The 19,430-nt window shown below is 38.6% G+C and overlaps 1 protein-coding gene across 1 annotated transcript; it reads left to right on the forward strand.

Annotated features, from left to right (window-relative positions):
* The first annotated feature begins 9,967 nt into the window (after window positions 1-9,967).
* Window positions 9,968-17,987, forward strand: LOC146492722 (formyl peptide receptor 2-like). The gene is made up of 3 exons (XM_085148825.1): window positions 9,968-13,693; window positions 14,307-14,472; window positions 16,055-17,987. The coding sequence occupies exons 2-3, from the start codon at window positions 14,329-14,331 to the stop codon at window positions 16,868-16,870; spliced, it is 960 nt and encodes a 319-aa protein (XP_085004951.1). The 5' UTR covers window positions 9,968-13,693; window positions 14,307-14,328; the 3' UTR covers window positions 16,871-17,987.
* The last annotated feature ends 1,443 nt before the right edge of the window (window positions 17,988-19,430 follow it).

Here is a 19,430-nt window from a genome sequence, read left to right on the forward strand (position 1 = left end):
TCCTCCGACCACTAGATGTTTTAAATTTAGCAGAAGGCTGTCATAAAACTTGCTGTTGCAACCTTTCGATCCAATAAATAACAACATACTGTGAACATATATACATTATTTTCCATGGTGTCATCTAGACACAATTTTCATATAGAAATTAACTCTTTATAATAATTTTAATCAGGAAACTGCTGTAGTTGCATCAAATAATTATGAAAATGTCTTTGCCTACAACTTAATTACTGGATATCAAATATGTACTGAATGAATAAATAAACAAAGATGGTGAGTTTGTATATACTTTGTGAATATTTCCATCAGTTCCTCCTTTGGGTGGCGCTCTCACTTGTTGTTGGCTCTCTCTGCAGTATAGTATCACTTCCTGTTACAACCAACGACTGCAGAAAACATGGACGACCTGACAGCTCCCCAAAAATGAAGCCAAAACGTCTCTGACGCCCCCTGGTGTCTGCTGGCTGCAGTATAGGTCATAAACCCCGCCTCCTCCATGTTAGCACATTTTTTTCTTTTTAAATTAACTTTATTTGTCAACAATAATATAAAAATATGAGACCATATTAGTTATCCATGCATATAAATATATACGGTTGAGCATTACAACAACAGAAAAAGAGAGATTTAAAAAAGCAAGAGGAATCACAAAAGAGTGAAAGAAAAAAAAAGTCTTAGGAATTCATTAGTTGGCTAAATCTTAACCTCAATGAGACAATGGGACAGATTTTGTTTATCAAAATATTTCTGATCGCCTTGTTTGTAAACCTGCTGTCACAAGTCAAAGTCTCCGGCTATGCAGAGCTCTCTCAATCTAGGAGAAATTTTTAGAGTTTAATCATTGATCTCAAAGGGACTGGGATGGCTTTTGTTAGTGTTTTATAACTCTTAGCAGTGCATCTTACGTCAAACTTCTCACAGAACGTCTGTTTTAATAAGACCCCATTCTCATCCATAAAATCAGCTACAGCCCAAATCCCTTTGGATCTTCAGTCATCCATGTACACTGATTTTTAACAGGTAACGAACTGCAATCAAAAATTCTCTTCCACCCATTTTACCAATCATCACATTGGGGTTAACATTTCAAAAGGAATGTTTGTTCTCAAGGATCTTCACCATTTCAATTTTAACACACCATTCATAACAGCTCCGCGTGGCTTGGAAAAAAATTATAAGTATTTAACTGAAGTTTATTTTTATTTGTGTTAGTTCTTTTTTTCTTTAACTTGTAGTTCTAAATTGGAAGATTATTGTGATCTTGAAATATAGAAATGAAATTATATTTTATTATCTTTTGTCGCTCAAAATAAGCGTCAAACTCGTGGAAGACGGTATACCCACCAAAACGTGTGCATTTATTGAGACTTTTGGGGGGTGGTGCAAGATGGCGAGTTGAGCAGTCGCACGAATTAGGAGCTCGATAAATTTGTTGCAGAATTTAGATTGTGTTCTTAATTGTTTCCAAACGAGAATAGTGAAAAGAATGCCCCAAGTATAGTTAAACCTGCTAAACTCAAAAAACAAGAAACCAACATCGCCATGTGGTGAAAAGAAAGCTGGCAAACAGGAAATGGAACAGGACTACGCAGCAATGGACGTAGCAGTGGTGAGCAAAAGGGAACATGGCAACGACTTGGTTCCTACACCTAAAAGAAGCCTGCAAAAAATAAAGTTAATCAGCAGAGATGAGTGAAGGTGATGAAGTCTCTAGCAAACCAAAGATAACTATGATCTTAATGAGAGAGTGAGAGAGGAAGAAAGGTTTAAAATGAGGTGGTGCCTCCGGATTAAAGGATTAGAAGAGAAAAAAAAGATGAAGATGTCACATTATTATTATTATTATTATTATTATTATTGGTTATTGGAATCCTTGGCAAGATCGCACCTGATATGATATCAAAGGTTGAGGAATCTATAGATATGGTGCATAGAGTTGAGAAGAAGATTGAGAACAAGGTCAAAAATGTCATCATTGCTTGCTCTGAGACGTAAAGGAAGAGCGTTGAAGCAAAGGTTTGGTGGTCTGTAAGGACGGCGGTTTCCACTTCGCTGAGGTACTGCCACGGGAGAAGTGGGAAGAGGAGGCGGCTGTGGCCCCAAATTGAACAAGCAAGATGGGCTGGAAAACGGGCCTTTTTCTGGGGTCCTCAATGATAGACGAAGGATGGAGGATTGGTGACGTTGAATGAAAGACTTCATGTAAGACTATATACAGTGTAATATTATTAATGGGGCAACAGAGCTCTACTGAAAGTTACAGGTTATTACTCATTGAGTGGGTGACAAGTGTCATGTTTTAAACTCTTTTATTATTATTTATTTATTTATTTTTTCTTATAGTATGCTCTCTTACTTGTTATGGTTCACTCAAAAATGTAATTTGGTCCATTAAACGTTTGGGGTTTAAAGGAAATTGTTAAGAGAAAGGCACTTTTTTTTATTTTGCAAGGTGCAAAAATGTCACTATCCGTTTCTACAAGAAACTCACACGGTGGATTCTGACCTTTTGGGCTAATCAGTGGGGAGACCAGATTCTTTTCAGCCATGGTTCTAACAGATCTGGAGGTGTGGCGATTTGTTTTAATAAATTCCCAGGGGAGATTATAACTTATAAAGCTGACAGAGGGGCCCATTGGTAAACTGTAGTTTTAAAGAGTGAAGGTATATTTCTAATTGTCACAAATCTTTATAGACATAATAATGAGCGTCAAAATAAAAGTCTATTGGAAAATTTAACAAATGTTATTTTAGAGTTTAAAGTTATGTACCCCACAGATTACATCCTAGTAGGAGGAGGTTGGAACATGACAGCAGATGAATGGATGGACAGATGGCCTCCTCGCTTAAGAAGGAGGCAACAAAATAATATTATTGAGAACTTTGCTAGTGATAATAATTTTACAGACATTTGGAGAAGTATGAATCCTAGAGTTAAGAATTATTTGTGGTTTAAACCTAATAGTTCTCTGGGAACATCTCAGGCTCTCCGAGGAGGCCTATCTCCCCTCACCACACTCCCTGCCGGTGGCTGATGCCCTCAGACGTTGGTGTGTTGGTGGTTCTTGGTGTCTGGGGCTGGGCGCTCATGTTTGTACCGGCTCACTCCTGGTGGCTGATTGGTGGGGCCTGGCGCCTGTGGCCCGATTGGGCCCCTTCCGGGGGGTGGGGTTGCATCAGGCCTCTGGCCTCTGGGCCTGAGGCTCCGTCCTCTCTGGCACAGCTGGCTGCCGGCAGAGCCCGCGGGCACGTCACTGCAACCCCCTCTGGCCTCTTCTCCGTGGCTGCTGGGTGACCTCTCGTTTGGGGCTCTCCTCAGCTCTTCCCAGGAGGGTGGCACGGTTGCCCCTGTGGTGGTCCTCCTTGGGTCCTCGTACTCTGGGGCCCCTGAATGTCTGGGGCCTGGATCTCCTCCATACCTGCTTTATGCCCTGGGGGACGGGGCTATGGCTCCCCACAGTCCCTAGCAGATCGTTACATGGAGAAACCTTTTGAATACAAGCGTGCTGATCCACACAGGCGTGCACAGACACAAACTACACATTTCTTGGCTGCTATCTCAAAGCACATTGGGCACTGTCGATCTTGCATGCTGCATCTTTCTTGGCCATAAGACAACAATTCTGATGGCTAAATGCCAGCATTACTCTGGGTAACCCTGAACTGTTGCCTATTAAGGTCTGAGAAAAGTTTGCTGATTCTATTAAATGTTTTAATTTAGTTAGAGATTGTTTTCGCCCTCTTGTGGTCATACCTGAAAACATTTACTAAAACCCTTCTTCTCAGCAACATAACTTTTAACCACCACTGAAGTATTGTTACATTTGTGTTGTCCTCTGGATTTCCATATACTTGTTTGCCATTCACATAGGGACCATTTTTGAGCCGAGGACAACCCAAGGGCAGTAGATGCCCATTATGAGCCACACATGACCCGTTTATGGCAGAAAAAGACATTGCAGTGCACTCTACATCAGTTCTACTCAAAATTTGAGCTACTCTGTTTTTTTTGGGGTGGAAATCAGCAAAAGCCGAAAAGTGGTAAGACTGCTCGAACATGAGGCTTCTGCTTGGAACATCATGCTCCTTCATGATGAATCTGATTGGCAGACAAGCCTGAGGAGAAAAGCAACCAGTCTGAAGTATGATTAACATTTACATCTTCTGTCTATATTTATCTGTATGTTTGACAAACAGCGAGGCAACATTAGTGTGACTGTGAGAAAAAGAGCAACAACTATATGCAGAAAAGACAAAGCCAGACACGTGACATGAAGAAAGACAGGAAGTCTGTGCGTGTGTGTGTTTGTGTGTGTGATTGAGAGATAGACAGACATGACACAAACTAAATAATCAAATGTAACAGTAACAAAGATAAACATCAGTAGATACATTTTCACTTCTGCCTCTGACTACTACGACTACAGCAGTCCTCATCAGCTGCGTTCAAACTCTGCAAGTAAGAAATCTGAACTTTTTTGTAGTTTTGGTTCCTCAAATAAGTTACTTAATATCTCCCACTTATGACTAAAAGAGTTACAGTTGTGTACATTTTACACAGTTTGTGTCTTTCAGGATTGCTGATCTGTTTAACAATAATTTTACATAATACTCCATGTAATATTGGTAGCATGATTCTCATTGATTTTTCCTCACAAGTTTTTCTTATTGATGTAAGTGTATAAGCTGGTTATAGAGTTTGGTAGTGTTCACTGAAGTCATATTACAGAGATAGTGTTGATAAAACGCACAACTAAGTTAGGCTAAAAGAACCTAACAAAAAAGATCTGATCATTCATTAGATGCTACAAAAGGATTTTGATGTTTTTGAAAATTGCATTAATACATTTCATCGTAAATACTGTGACTTTAACAAGAGGCGTGTATTACTATGGTTTTTATGAATTTGCTTTTTGGATATTATCATTATCTTGTACAACATGCACGTATTTGAGGGAAAGAGGATGACTGTGTGGCATCACTTGCACAATTGTGGTACAAAACAGTATTTCAGTCTAATGTACGTGAACTATGCCCAGTATAGAAAATATTAAGCAGAGATACAAATAGTAAGTATCAAAAATGTTCAATTTCTTTCTTTATATAATTTGACTGTATAATGAAAGAAGAGCGCAGTTAATGCGGAGTCATTTCTTTGTGGTGACTGTGTCCAACACTTAACCACCAACTTAAATAAGGCCATTTTATACTACTTTTACCATATTAATGGAGGCTCAGAATGTGTCTTTTCTCAGAGGACCACACCGTTTAATTCTAACGTGTCTGTATAGTTTTATCTCTGTTTCAAATTCATTCTTTTATTGTCTGCACCTTTAAATGCAAATGAGCTCCAGCCAGTTTCACAATGCAGGGTGCTTTCCTAAAGTCCCTCCTATCTCCTTTTCCTACCTCCTTTTTAATGACCTCGATTATGTTTTCAGTAATAAATGGCAATTTAATGTAATGTACTGCATTAATCTTCTTAAAAGTAAGTTTGTATGTTCCAGTATGTTACTTAATTACTCACCAGAGAAAATAATTAATTACATTTCGTTCTCATTACTCAATAAAATGGCATGAAAAACATTGTCTCATAAGTTAACAATATAAACATGAGGCTACAGCCACACACACCAACACAAATACTACTAATGAGGACACAAATAGAATCTTTCTTTTAGTGTTTACATATGAGCACAAAGCTGACAACACAAAGTAAAGATGACAGCTGGCCTAAAGACACTTAAGAGTGATTTTCACAGTGATTCTACATTAAAAACAAGAACATACATGGAGGCTGAAGCCCGACTGCTCATGACTGTGTTATCATCACTCTTGGTTCTTGGCTAGCTTTGCGTTAGTATGCTGTCTGTAAAGATCCTGGCAAAGAGCTGAGGTTGTGTGGTTGTTTCTGTACTGGATGCTGTTTGCACTTTACCATTGCATTTTTATCCTTTAGTGCATTAAAAATGAAAGTAATATTCATATCTTCACTCCTGAAAAGCTGTATCACTATACCACTGCAACATTTTACTTTTCTCGAACACATACTGAAATTTCCTGATTGTTCCCCTAGTGCACAGGAAGAAAAGAGTTTGATGGGTTTTTTTTTTCTTTTTATGGCATACAGATAACTGAAGTACCTTTAATTCTGGCATCATGACATATGTGTTTGCAAGAGTTTCCCTTTGACAAGGATCAAATCTGAATGCATCATGCATGGGTGATTTACTAATACTTGTGGCATGCAATTTAGTACAAATAAATGTAATGCTGAAGAAAGCACATTATATTTATCTATAAGCTTAATCACATACAGGAATAAGCACATAAAGGAAATTATGTGGTCATAATTTCTCCAAGAAGTAGAAAAAATCAGTAGAATGCTCACTAAATATTAATTCTCTTTCCCTGAGCCGTTGTCTCAGTAACTTCCCTTATGTGTTTCAGGTTGTGTACGTCTGTGTGCCTTTGCCTGATTTTGACGTTTTGTACATCAGTGTGAATAAATGGCTCACCTTTTGTTCACTCCATCTGCCTCCTGTGTATCTGTACTTCTTAATTGCAGCGCTTTGTGACACATTTTGTCTGTTTGTTGATTTTTGTTGTGCTAATAGAAATGTTGCATTACAAAATCTCTGCCTATTAGGCTCCCTTCTCTTCTGTAGTGCAGCTAGATGTTGCTAGAACTGCACCCAAAATGCTTCACCAGATGATTTTCAGGCATTTTACCCCTGAGTACCTGAGTGTAGTGCTATATATAAATTAGTTTTCAGTTTATTTGTCATATGCAAGTTAGCACAGGGTCAACATTGCAATGAAATGTGTTTGACGAGCAGCAGTCACTCAGCAGCATGGTACAGTAGGATAAAATAAAATAAAATAAAATAAAATAAAATAAAATAAAATAAAATAAAACAAAATAAAATACAAAAATAGAAAAATAGTAAGAAGCAAAATATTAGAGAGACATGGTAAAAGAGAAAAGATGACTAAATATATATGTATCTATAAATATAAATATATGTACACTGGTGATTAAATAAGAAAATCTTGAAAAGAAATATGACGGGAGGGCAGATGGGATATTGCACAGGAATGAGCAGCAGAAAATTACAGTATTGCACTTTAAATATCAATAACAATAAAGTGAAGTGACCAGTGCAGATTAAACAGAGTACTTGTGAAGCTGCAGGGTAGCTTCTGAGTGCTGTGTTGTGTGTGTTTAGGTGTTGTGGTTGAGGTGTCGTATGGCTTGGTGGTAAAAACTGTTTTTAAGTCTGTGATTTATGGCTGCTGGCAGAGCAGCTTCCGTACCAAACTTTATAGAAACCAAATTATAGATTTTTGCCTCTATTAAGTTGTCATGTTCAATAACAATGACATGATGACTGATACACCAAAGGGATTGTGCTTTTGTGTTAGTGTGCCCTCAATTTAGGTTCAAATTGGTTTGATGTCAGGAAGGCAATAAGTGAACTAAGTCACCTCACAGGTGAAATGAGAATGATCATACTCTTTCACAGAAATTAAAATGAAAAAATGATGGAATTGTTATGGTCCTGGATCATCTTGACCCAGCGTTCTCAGTTTTCTTGTGATTCTGTATGGTTCCTAGGTTGTTCTGTTTAGTTTAGTTTATTAGATTCCCCCTTTCATCTTTGCCCTCTGTCTCCCTCTGTGTGTCTGTTTATTTAATTGTGAGTTCTTATGCCTTGTTTCCCCTCCTTGTGTTTCGCCAGCCCATCAGGTCTGTGCTTTCCCCGTGTTCTCTCTCACCCTCATGTCTGCATCTCTGTCTTCCTGTTTTACTTTGATAGTCTCCCGTCAGTGTACGTCATGTTGTGTTTGCTCCTGCTCTATCTTGGGTTCCCCGTGTGCTCCCACGTCCCTCGTTTCCTTGAGTGTATTTATGTCCGGGTCTCCCTCAGTTCTGTGTCGTGTCCTCCCTCTTGGCTGTGTTTCCATATGTGTTACTGATGCATTATTAGTTATTAATTTTCCAGTTTAGTTTTGTACCGTCTTTTTCCCCATTCAGTGAATATTGCTGAATTTTGGGTCGAAATCCAGTGTTCCGCCTGCACACAGCCAATTTCTGAAAGGATTGGTAACATTTTATAAACTACAAGACAGATGTCAACTTTACTGTGACGTCAAAATGTTCTGCAAAAACCCAAACGTCTTAAGAACAGAAAGAGCAGTTGTGACCTTTTGTGACACAGATACTGAATTCCTTCAAAGTCTTCGGTTTAATTTATATTTGTTTTTGTCTGTGGACAGACATGGATGCAATGTCATGAACTGGCTGTGTGGAGGCCGATGAGGACCCAAACGCAAAACTCACGGAGACAGGAACTGAACTCAAAATCACTGCTTTATTGCAGGCCTTAACACGAAACAGAACTAAACTGGGAATACTAACAGAAGACCGAGGGAACACAGAACGCCACACAGGTTCGGGGAGGAGACATTGACGACGCAACACCGAACTGAGGGAGACATGCACATAAATACACAGAGGGTTAACGAGGGAAGTGGGAGCACACGGGGAACACAGCTGACACAGATAATCGTAACGAGACAGGGCAGGAGTGAACACAACATGACACATACTGACGAGAGACTGTCAAAGTAAAACAGGAAGTACACAGAGGTTCAGACAGGACGAGAGAGAGCACAGACATAACGAGCTGGGGAAAACATCAAATGAAACACGAGGGGAAACGAGGGCTCACAGATACACAGAGGGGCACACAGGGAGTAATCAAATAAGGAACATCTTTAACAGAACCTAGGAACCACGGCATAAGGAACAAAATACAAAAAATACAAGAAAACTAAGAATGCTGGGCCAACATGGCCCAGGACCATGACATGCAAACTCTAATTTGACTGGTTGGTAGACAAACATCCATTAGTTTTTTCTTCCTTTGTTTCTATATGTGGTTGAAGAACATTCTATGGTCACTGTCATGCTATGTTTATTTCCCCTTTCACTGCAGCAGCTTTGCTTCTCTGAACTGAAGAAACCACCTTTGTGCAGAACAGCTTTTTCCTTTGAGGAGTTGTTGTTGTCTTCTTTTCATTTGCACTATAGATTCTTTTTACACGACTAATGATAGGGCATGGTTGGAACATTATTTGCTTAACATGAGAAGTATAATTTTAATCCCTTGTAACGGGTTTTAATGGTTACATCCTATAGTTTATGTTAAACAATAACAACAATAATTGGCGGTGCTACCAATCGGAGGAGCATCTTCATGTGGATTTCTAAAGTTCTGAATTGATTTTTAGAATTAATGGATCAGGCCAATGACGTAACCTTTTTAACACTTTTTTAACCAAATATAATCTCCATAGCAGCGACTAGACTACTGTTTACCTAATTATAGATAGATAAACTGGAATAATTACGTTGTTAACCCTTGGTAAGTTGTTGCCAAAGTAGAAGTCAAATATCTTCAAAGGTTTAGGTCTGAGGAATAAATCTCACCATAAACGCCACCTGGTACCATTTCTGGAGTTTTAGACTTTGCTGATGGTATTTGCCTAATGTCGCTGATTCAATATAATTCAACCATGCACAAAAGTAGTTAAATGTAAAAATAAAAATAGATAAACATGTAAGTTCCAGGTGGAGGCTGGTGGAAGACTGAGTCAGGCTGGCTATGAATTGGGACTAGGGATGGGTATTGATAAGATTTTCACGATTCCGATTCCATTTTCGATTCTGTTTAACGATTCGATTCTTTATCGATTCTTTTTAAAAAAGGAGAACACTAAGGTCTAATAGCGTAGAACTTTGTTTTATATCTTCTCTTTGAACAAGATAGAAATTTAGGAGTAACATGGCCTTACAAACCCAACAGTGAGATCTTAAGAGATCCAGCCTACGGCTCTTCAATGGGGTGTCACAGGGTCCCCAGGAAAAAAAAATGTAAATGTAAAATAATAAAATAAATATTCTTCTGCAATAACAGCAATAACAAAGTATAACATCAATTATTCTGTAGCAATTACACAAGAATATCCAGTAATGTCCCTGCCTACAATTAAACACATTCACTTACCGAAAATCATCTGCTGTGGCAAATGGGTTCAAGCCTTTGACCACAAACTGAGTCACTGCTCGGTGACATTCTTCTATCCTGGCCTGAAAGGAGACGCTACGGTAGACTGCAGCGAGAACTGCCAGCATCTGAGCCAGACTCTGTCTGTCTCTCTCATCATGGTCACCTAAATGCACAGTAATGGCAGGTTTTGTAATAAGGCAGATCGCGCTAACATAATATGCACTGTTAGCTGATTATTTACCTGCCGCATTAACGGGAGAGGACGTGCAAACGTTACCGCTGCTGCTGGGTTGAGATTCACGAGTCCGGAGCGGAATTAAAAACGCAACATTCATTTAAGGTCATCGTGTGTTTTGTGAGCAAATGCTTTTGCATATTCGTAGTGTTTCCTCCCTTAAATGAAATATCTACTTTGCAAGTATTGCAAGTTGCCCTGTTGTCATCCGTTCTCGTAAAGTATAATTAAACTTTTTAGTGTTTGAGCCGCTTAGGCGCCGTGTTTCCTGCCAGGTAAATGACGCTCTGCAACATGGTGATGTCATTCAGGGCGACTGGAATAAGGAAATCGTTTGCAAAAATGGCAAACAATTTCAAGGAATTGAAACAGTGGGAACCGGTTCTCAACAAGAACCGGTTTTCGATACCCATCCCTACCTGTAACAGACAGGTCCGTCCACGTGCACGCATTTCTTCCTGCTGCTGTAAGGTTTCAGGGAGCAGACACAGTCTCATGGGTCATAATATTTAGTAGGATATTAAGAGTCTTTAACTATCTGTACATAATGTATGGGACATGCAGGAAACAACTATAGTTTTTTTCTTCTGTTCTTAGGAGTTCTGTCCCACAAAAACAAAGGTTCCATCCTCTAAGAAATATATGTTGATTAAATTTTCTGCCAGTCTCCAAATATTTAACTTATGAATTCTTTTTTAAATTCTTTATTTTATTTATGCGTTAGAGCAGGGGTGGGGGAACTCCAGATCTCAAGGGCCAGTGTCCTGCAGATATCACCCTGGCTCAACATACAAATGGGTCAAACGTCAAATGATTAGTTCATTACCAGGCCTCTGGAGAACTTCAAGACATGTTGAGGGCTGAGGAGGTAATTTAGCCATTTAAATCAACTGTGTTGGATCAAGGACACATCTAAAACCTGCAGGACACCGGCTCTTGAGGCCTGGAGTTCCCCAGCTTAATCTTTGTAGCTTTAAATGTTGCTGTGCATTTACTGTACATGCAGAGTTACATTTATGTGGATAGTCGATGTGGATAAGTACATATCTTAGTAAGCTTAACAAGCCATTTCATCTTGGATTAAACTAAATAATAAGTAAAAACAGTAACAGCATCCTGTTGTTGATACTTTGTGCTAAACAACAGCTCAAGAAGAGCACATCATAATGTTTCTTACTTTTGGTTTTGTGAACAATTGCCTCAGTATTTTTGCTCCACTGTATAGCACAAAAAGCACAAGTGTCCATTATTATTATTATTATTATTATTATTTTTTAAATGTATCTTCATGGTGTTATACATTTTTTCTCCCTCATCTGTATTTATGAGTCATTGATGTCGGACCGAAACTACAGAGAGTTTTGCGTCACTGCATTTATGTACAAATAGTTTTTCATCTGTGTGGAACTCTTGACAAATGTAACTACCTATGGCACATGCTCAAACTATGAGTGCTGAAATGCACAGCCATTACAAAGAACAACATCTTTTCAGAATGTAGGTGTGAGCGGTTTTACAAGGAAATTTAAAAATGCACTTGAAAGAACACTAGTTGTCCCGTAAGTATCATTCAAAGTAGGATGTCTATGTGCTATTCAGATAGTGTTAAACTCGCCATAAACTAAGCCTCATAAAGTATTGCAGACTGAAAGAGAAAATTAACTATATTATAAATAACTGAGATTATATTTTTTAAAGAGCTTTATTGCTGACAGAGCAAACTGTGATTTGTGTATACGTGTGTTTGCCTACCATAGCAGGAACCACAAAAGGGATTTAAAGGGTTTTGCCCCCATCCAAAGCCAGGATGTAGGTGTTGTGCTTCTCTTTCTGAAGTATGCTTGTTTTTTTTGTCTTTCATGTTGACAGATGTTATCAATATTCTGTCATCAATGTAAGATTTATTCATGAAATGTTTATAGGTTTATAGTCATTACAAAATGAAGGCCAAGTTTAAAATGGTCCTGTTGCCATGTGGTTCTAATCAGAGAAAATATCTATATGAGTTATCTTCCATTTAGCATTAAGTGATCCAAAGTGATGCAAAAAAGTGTTTTAATTAAAAGTGAGACATCAACATAACAACAATAATGTAAAACCTATGACTGTAACTAGGGATGGGTATTGATAAGATTTTCACGATTCCGATTCCAGTTTTGATTCTGTTTAACGATTTGATTCTTTATCGATTCTTTTTTAAAAAAGGAGAACACTAAGATCGATTAGCTTAGAACTTTGTTTTATATCTTCTCTTTGAACAAGATAGAAATTTAGGAGTAACATGGCCTTACAAACCCAACAGTGAGATCTTAAGAGATCCAGCCTGTGGCTCTTCAATGGGGTGTCACAGGGTCCCCAGGAAAAAAATTGTAAATGTAAAATAAAAAAATAAATATTCTTCTGTAGCAATAACAAAGTATAACATAAATTATTCTGTAGCAATTACACAAGAATATCCAGTAATGTCCCTGCCTACAATTAAACACATTCACTTACTGAAAATCATCTGCTGTGGCAAATGGGTTCAAGCCTTTGACCACAAACTGAGTCACTGCTCGGTGACATTCGTCTATCCTGGCCTGAAAGGAGATGCTACCGGTAGACTGCAGCGACAACTGCCAGCATCTGAGCCAGCCAGACTCTGTCTCTCTCATCATGGTCACCTAAATGCACAGTAATGGCAGGTTTTGTAATAAGGCAGATCGCGCTAACATAATATGCACTGTTAGTTGATTATTTATCTGCCGCATTAACGGGAGAGGACGTGCAAACGTTAACGCTGCTGCTGGGTTGAGATTCACGAGTCCGGAGCGGAATTAAAAACACGACATTTATTTAAGGTCATCGTGTGTTTTGTGAGCAAATGCTTTTACATATTTGTAGTGTTTCCTCCCTTAAATGAAATATCTACTTTGCAAGTATTGCAAGTTGCCCTGTTGTCATCCGTTCTCGTAAAGCAAAACCAAACTTTTGAGCGTTTGAGCCGCTTAGGCGCCGTGTTTCTTGCCAGGTAAATGACGCTCCGCAACGTGGTAACGTCATTCGGGGCGACTGGAATCGATAAGGGAATCGTTTGCAAAAATGGCAAACAATTCCAAGGAATTGAAACAGTGGGAACCGGTTCTCAACAAGAACCGGTTTTCGATACCCATCCATAATTGGGACCTGTCCAGACCTGTTCTAGCTCCTGCTTCCAATGAGCTGTGCATTTAGCCCTGCGCCTTCCGGTGTGCTGTGTGAACGTGTTTCTAGGCTGAGAAGAGCTTGGCTGCGTTGTATATATTGTAAATAGCTTAAATAGACCTGTTTTTTGTTGATCTGGTGGCTGTAGGGGTGGGAAGCCGTTTTCTTTTAGTACATTTGGGGATTCTCATTATAGGTAAGGCAGTTCTGTTTCATTTCTAGAGTGTTTTGTTTGTTGTTTTTGCTATGCCCACCCTGACACTTGCTACCTTTTGAGTTTAACAAAAACCTGGTTGTTGTAAACCATAATCCTGTGGCAGCGTTCGTTTTTCCTTGGGAGCAGGGAGTGTTTTTTGTGTTGTGTTGTGTTGTGTTGTGTTGTATCCCACACGGCTCAGACCTGTACATACAGGTCTGCGTCAAGGGCCAGTATAATCATGCACAGCTACTCTTCCAGAGTTCAGGAATAAAAAATATCTTATTATAACAGTATCACCAGGCTAATGTATCCCTTGAGATTAGCAGCATTAGCTTACAGATTTTGGCAAAATAAGTTCATGAAAACGTTTGCTTATATAAACTGATTTGGCCTTGACTGAAATTATTTCTAAGATAATAATCTATTAAGATTACTTGCACCCCCAGATTTACCTCTTCTGTTAGGCTTCAGTCAATTATCTGTTTGTTTGTTTGTTTGTTAGTCAGGAAGTATGATACTATAGAATGACATATGAGAAAATCCTATGATTTTGTGCTCAGAGTCAGATCAGGAGTTACATGGTTATTAATATTTTGAATTTTCTTTTCAGTTCTCTTTTTTCCAGCAACGTAATGTCTTCCAATGCATCTCTGTCCACCAAGGACAATGATGACATCATCATTAGCAACATCAAGTTTGTCTTCTACACAGTGACCGTTGTGCTCGGCATCACAGGAAACGCTGTGGTGATCTGGATGGCTGGAATCAAACTTAAGGTGAATATAGAGTGTTTTAAATATCTAATTTTGTTTGTCAGTAATATCTTCTGTGTCTCAGTGAAAAATATAATTTATTACATACCAGAGCTTTTAACTCCTTAATTACACAGGAAATGCTGAAGTAGTTAATGAATAAAACAAAATAAAATAAATTATTTAATTTTATTGTCATTTATAATCAATGCAGGAAATTAGACACGTAGCATACATAAAGATACAAACAGGATACAGATACAAGATTTATTTCATGTTGTGTTATATGTAGTCTTGTCAGCGTTAATCTCTTTAATACAACTTTTAACGCCATAACCGCTTTAACGCGGCAAATCCCCGTTAGCGAGTTAAGATGGATTGGCCCGTGCGAGGGCGCTAACGCATTAACGAGCTAACCGCGCTAACGCGTTGGCGCCATGCAGCCCTCGCACGAGCCGAAAATGCTGTACAAAGAGTTTTAAAACTCTGTAACAAGAATCCTGTAAGTCTTCACTGTGAATATCATGGCTAAGTACAGTACATCTAAGTTAAAACCCAGAATAAGGCCATATGTTCTTGAAAAAACAACATCATTAACATAAGTGGTTGCTAGTAACTAAGACTTATGAATAGTACTGTGCAAAAGTCTTGAGTCAAACTTCATTTCTTTATGTACAGTATACAATACATCTGGAAAGTTTTTACAGCCCTTCACTTGTTCCCTAATTGCCCATGTTTCAGCCTAATTACACAGTAGATTAAAGTAATTTTTCATGTCAAAATTCTAAACGAAAAACCCCATAATGACAAAAAGTGTGCTTGAAATTGCCAGGATCCTGGCACAAGCATTTATTTGGCTTAGCAGGCAGATTCCAGGCTGATAGATGTCAGTGACTTTGCTTCTCATCTGTTCTTGAGTTCCTTTAGATCAGGGGTGTCCAACTCCAAGCCTCAACTGCCAGTGTCCTGCATCTTTTAGATATTACGCTGGGTCCACACACATGAATCAAATGATTAGTTCATTACCAGGCCTCTGGAGAACTTCAAGACATGTTGATGAGGTAATTTAGCCAATTAAATCAGCTGTGTTGGATCAAGGACACATCTAGAACCTGCAGCACACCTGCCCCTGAGGCCTGGAGTTGGACACCCCTGCTTTTGATAATGGCATGTGATGCTGTCTGACATCTTTTAGGCTACTTAACTTTGTCAGGTAGGTTCTATTTAAGTGATTTCATGCATGTTTTGCATGTCATTACCCAGCATGGACGTCTAAAACTAACACATGAGTTAGAGGAAGTTTTTATTGTGCTATGAAGTCCCTTTTATATCAGCAAGAGCAACCTAAGTTTATGTGCTTTGGGAACTGGGTTTGGGCTAAAACACACCGTTTTACAAAGTGACATAATTGCTAATTAACAATATTAGTTGACACCAGATTTAACATCCACTTATTCACATGATCACTAGATGTGTGCATAATGCATGCTGCTCTGTTTATTGATAAATTGATAATGACTGTTTGGGGGGATAATAATATCAAAGTCTGGTTACTTGCTTCATGTAAATAATATATTATTTTACTTTGTCTCTTCTGTCTCTTCAGCCAGCAGTCAACAATGTGTGGCTGGTGAATCTGGCGATAGCAGATCTGATTTTCTGTTTCACACGAATCTTCTCCGTCATCCAGATAAAGTTAGAACGGTGGCCTTTTGGTCTCTTTATCTGCCAGTTTCATGGTTTGTTCAAACACACCAACATGTTCTGCTCTGTCTTCCTGCTGGCTGTGATCAGTCTGGATCGAGTGCTTTGTGTCCGTCAGCCCATCCTCACGAAGCATCGACGCACCCTCTTCGCAGCGAGGGTGGTGGCAGTCTGTGTCTGGATTATAGCGCTCCTCTTCAGTATTCCTTTCTTCACCTTACGCAAAATCTACATGGACAACAACAACCAAACTAAGTGTAACATGGTGTGGGTGGAGAAGCCAAAGGAAAACAAAAACACCAAAGTTGCTCTCTACTCCATGCAATTCATATTCAGCTTCATATTTCCCTTTATGGTCATTCTCATCTGTTACATCCTGGTTGGCCTGGGCCTCCGACGCACTCGTCTGTCAGGGAAATCTCGGCCTCTTCGTATATTAGTATGTTTGGTCATTGCCTTCTTCCTGTGCTGGGCACCTTATCAGTGCCTTCTATTAGTAGACATGGTGTATAATGAAAACAAAGTGGTGAAAAAGTGGTACTCTATAACAAAGAGCATTGCTTACTTTAACAGCTGTGTGAACCCGGTGTTATATTTCTGTATGGGGCTAAAATTCAAGGAGGGGTTTAGACAGAAACTCATGAGAGTTTATAAAAGGGCTCTGAGAGATGATATGGATGGCCAGATGGCTCAGCCAACTGATCCCTCTTTGGATTAAAGCTCTGGGTAAAAACAGAGAGTTTTAACCCAGTTTTATCTATAATTACCTAATTATAGATAAGCTGGAATAATTACGTTGTTAACCCTTGGTAAGTTGTTGCCAAAGCAGAAGTCAAATATCTTCAAAGGTTTAGGTCTGAGGAATAAATCTCACCATAAACGCCACCTGGTACCATTTCTGGAGTTTTAGACTTGGCTGATGGTATTTGTCTAATGTTGCTGAATTGTGTGTTTTTTGTTTTTTTTGTTTTTTGCATAGTTATATTACATTGATTTTTGGCACTGTTTAAACTTAACTATTCCTCAGATGCCTTAAAATATAATTCAACCATGCACAAAAGTGGTTAAATGTAAAAATAAAAATAGATAAACATGTAAGTTCCAGGTGGAGGCTGGTGGAAGACTGAGTGAGGCTGGCTATGAATGAGGACCTGTCCAGACCTGTCCTAGCTCCTGCTTCCAATGAGCTGTGCATTTAGCCCTGCGCCTTCCGGTGTGCTGTGTGAACGTGTTTCTAGGCTGAGAAGAGCTTGGCTGTGTTGTATATATTGTAAATAGCTTAAATAGACCTTTTTTTTTGTTGATCTGGTGGCTGTAGGGGTGGGAAGCCGTTTTCTTTTAGTACATTTGGGGATTCTCATTATAGGTAAGGCAGTTCTGTTTCATTTCTAGAGTGTTTTGTTTGTTGTTTTTGCTATGCCCACCCTGACACTTGCTACCTTTTGAGTTTAATAAAAACCTGGTTGTTGTAAACCATAATCCTGTGGCAGCGTTCGTTTTTCCTTGGGAGCAGGGAGTGTGGGCATTTTCACGTTCCTTTTTTTTTTTTCTTTTTTGTGTTGTGTTGTGTTGTATCCCACACGGCTCAGACCTGTACATACAGGTCTGCGTCAAGGGCCAGTATAATCATGCACAGCTACTCTTCCAGAGTTCAGGAATAAAAAGTATCTTATTATGACAGTATCACCAGGCTAATGTATCCCTTGAGATTAGCAGCATTAGCTTACAGAATTCTGATCTTAAATAATGAATTTATTTATTTATGTATTTATTTAAACTTCACTAAAGTAACTCATTATTTAATCATTTTAATTTAAAATAAAAACACAATTTTTAAATCGACATTTCAAGCTTAATTATTTATCTATTAATAAATTCTTAAATTTATTTAAAGTATTTATTTAAATGCTGTTTGTGCTCGTGGCAAAGATGCTAAGCTGTGTGTGTGCTTCTACAAAGACCACTCAGCCTCGGGATTTACACTCTGCCCAACACGGATATAAGAAGAATATGAAAGGACTCTGCAGTGAAACTAAAGGGTGAACCTCCAAGTGTGCGCCTGTGGACTAAGCCTAACCACCAGTTAAAGGTAAGATGCTAATGTTAGCATTGCACCACTCTTTTATGATCATCTTAGCTCATGAAAATATTACTTCCCAGCACTAGAAGTTAGCTACATTTTTTGTAAGCTTCACAAATAATGCTTGAAGCAGCTCTGACTATTAGAACCAGCACTTAGCCCTGTTACATCTGTACCCTGTGTTAGAGCAATGGCTGCAGCCTACAGCCTTTTAAACACATCTGTCCAGATGTTGCCACATTACTCTCTGATGCTTTGAGTTAAAAGAACTAACTCGGGGTGATTAAAATAACAGCTGTCAGTTCTCTCATTCTTCATATCAATGCTCTCTTCTAAGACTGGAGATGACACTACTGATTTGAGTTCATGGGATGGGAAAAGTCAAGTGCACCCAGTGAAGATTAACATATCGACAATATTTCAAATCACAACAAAGTAAAAAGCTCATTCGGTTATAACATGATGGAAACTGAAGCTGCAATTGAGATTTTGCTTTTTTGATATTTATTTTTTTAATTTTACCTGGAGGAGATTAGTGAACAATCACTGAATGTACCTCTACTGAGACGCAAAGATAATTAGAACATAGATATAAGCTAATGATGAACAGACTAATTAAGTATATTTACAGACTCTAACTTTCAGACTATAACAGCTGTTCCATGATGTCCCAAACAAACATAAATCACTTTTGCTCCATATTTACTTTTTTCAGGACATACGCCAGGACAGCCATGCTTTATTTGTACTAGCCGGCTTGAAAACACCTAATGTGATGGCTGAAAATGAGATCTTTAAAACTGAAAACATTTAAACATTAAAAGACGACTATCCCATATTCACTGAATTAATACATGTAAATATCAGTGACACAATTTGTACTTCTGTAACTACAGCTAGGCTTCATTCCAGATGTTAGTAAGGTATGGTTTAACAAGTTGCTCATATTAAACACATACCCCCAGCAGAGAATCTAAACTAAGCACAAAAAGTAGGGAAATTTGTGTTTGGTCAAATATTTCTTTATAAATAGGTTAGCATTGCTAGCACCTAGCAATAGGTTAGCAAAGTGCTTACTTTGTTATAACGAAGGTTGAACTATAGCCCAATAGACACACTGATTAACTCAGAGTAATAGGTTATGAACCAGTAGTTATATTTTCCACAGTATGCAGTGTTGCAGAGGTCAGAGTGATTT

This window comes from Neolamprologus multifasciatus, chromosome 22 (genome assembly GCF_963576455.1).
Source record: "Neolamprologus multifasciatus chromosome 22, fNeoMul1.2, whole genome shotgun sequence".
NCBI lineage: Eukaryota > Metazoa > Chordata > Actinopteri > Cichliformes > Cichlidae > Neolamprologus > Neolamprologus multifasciatus.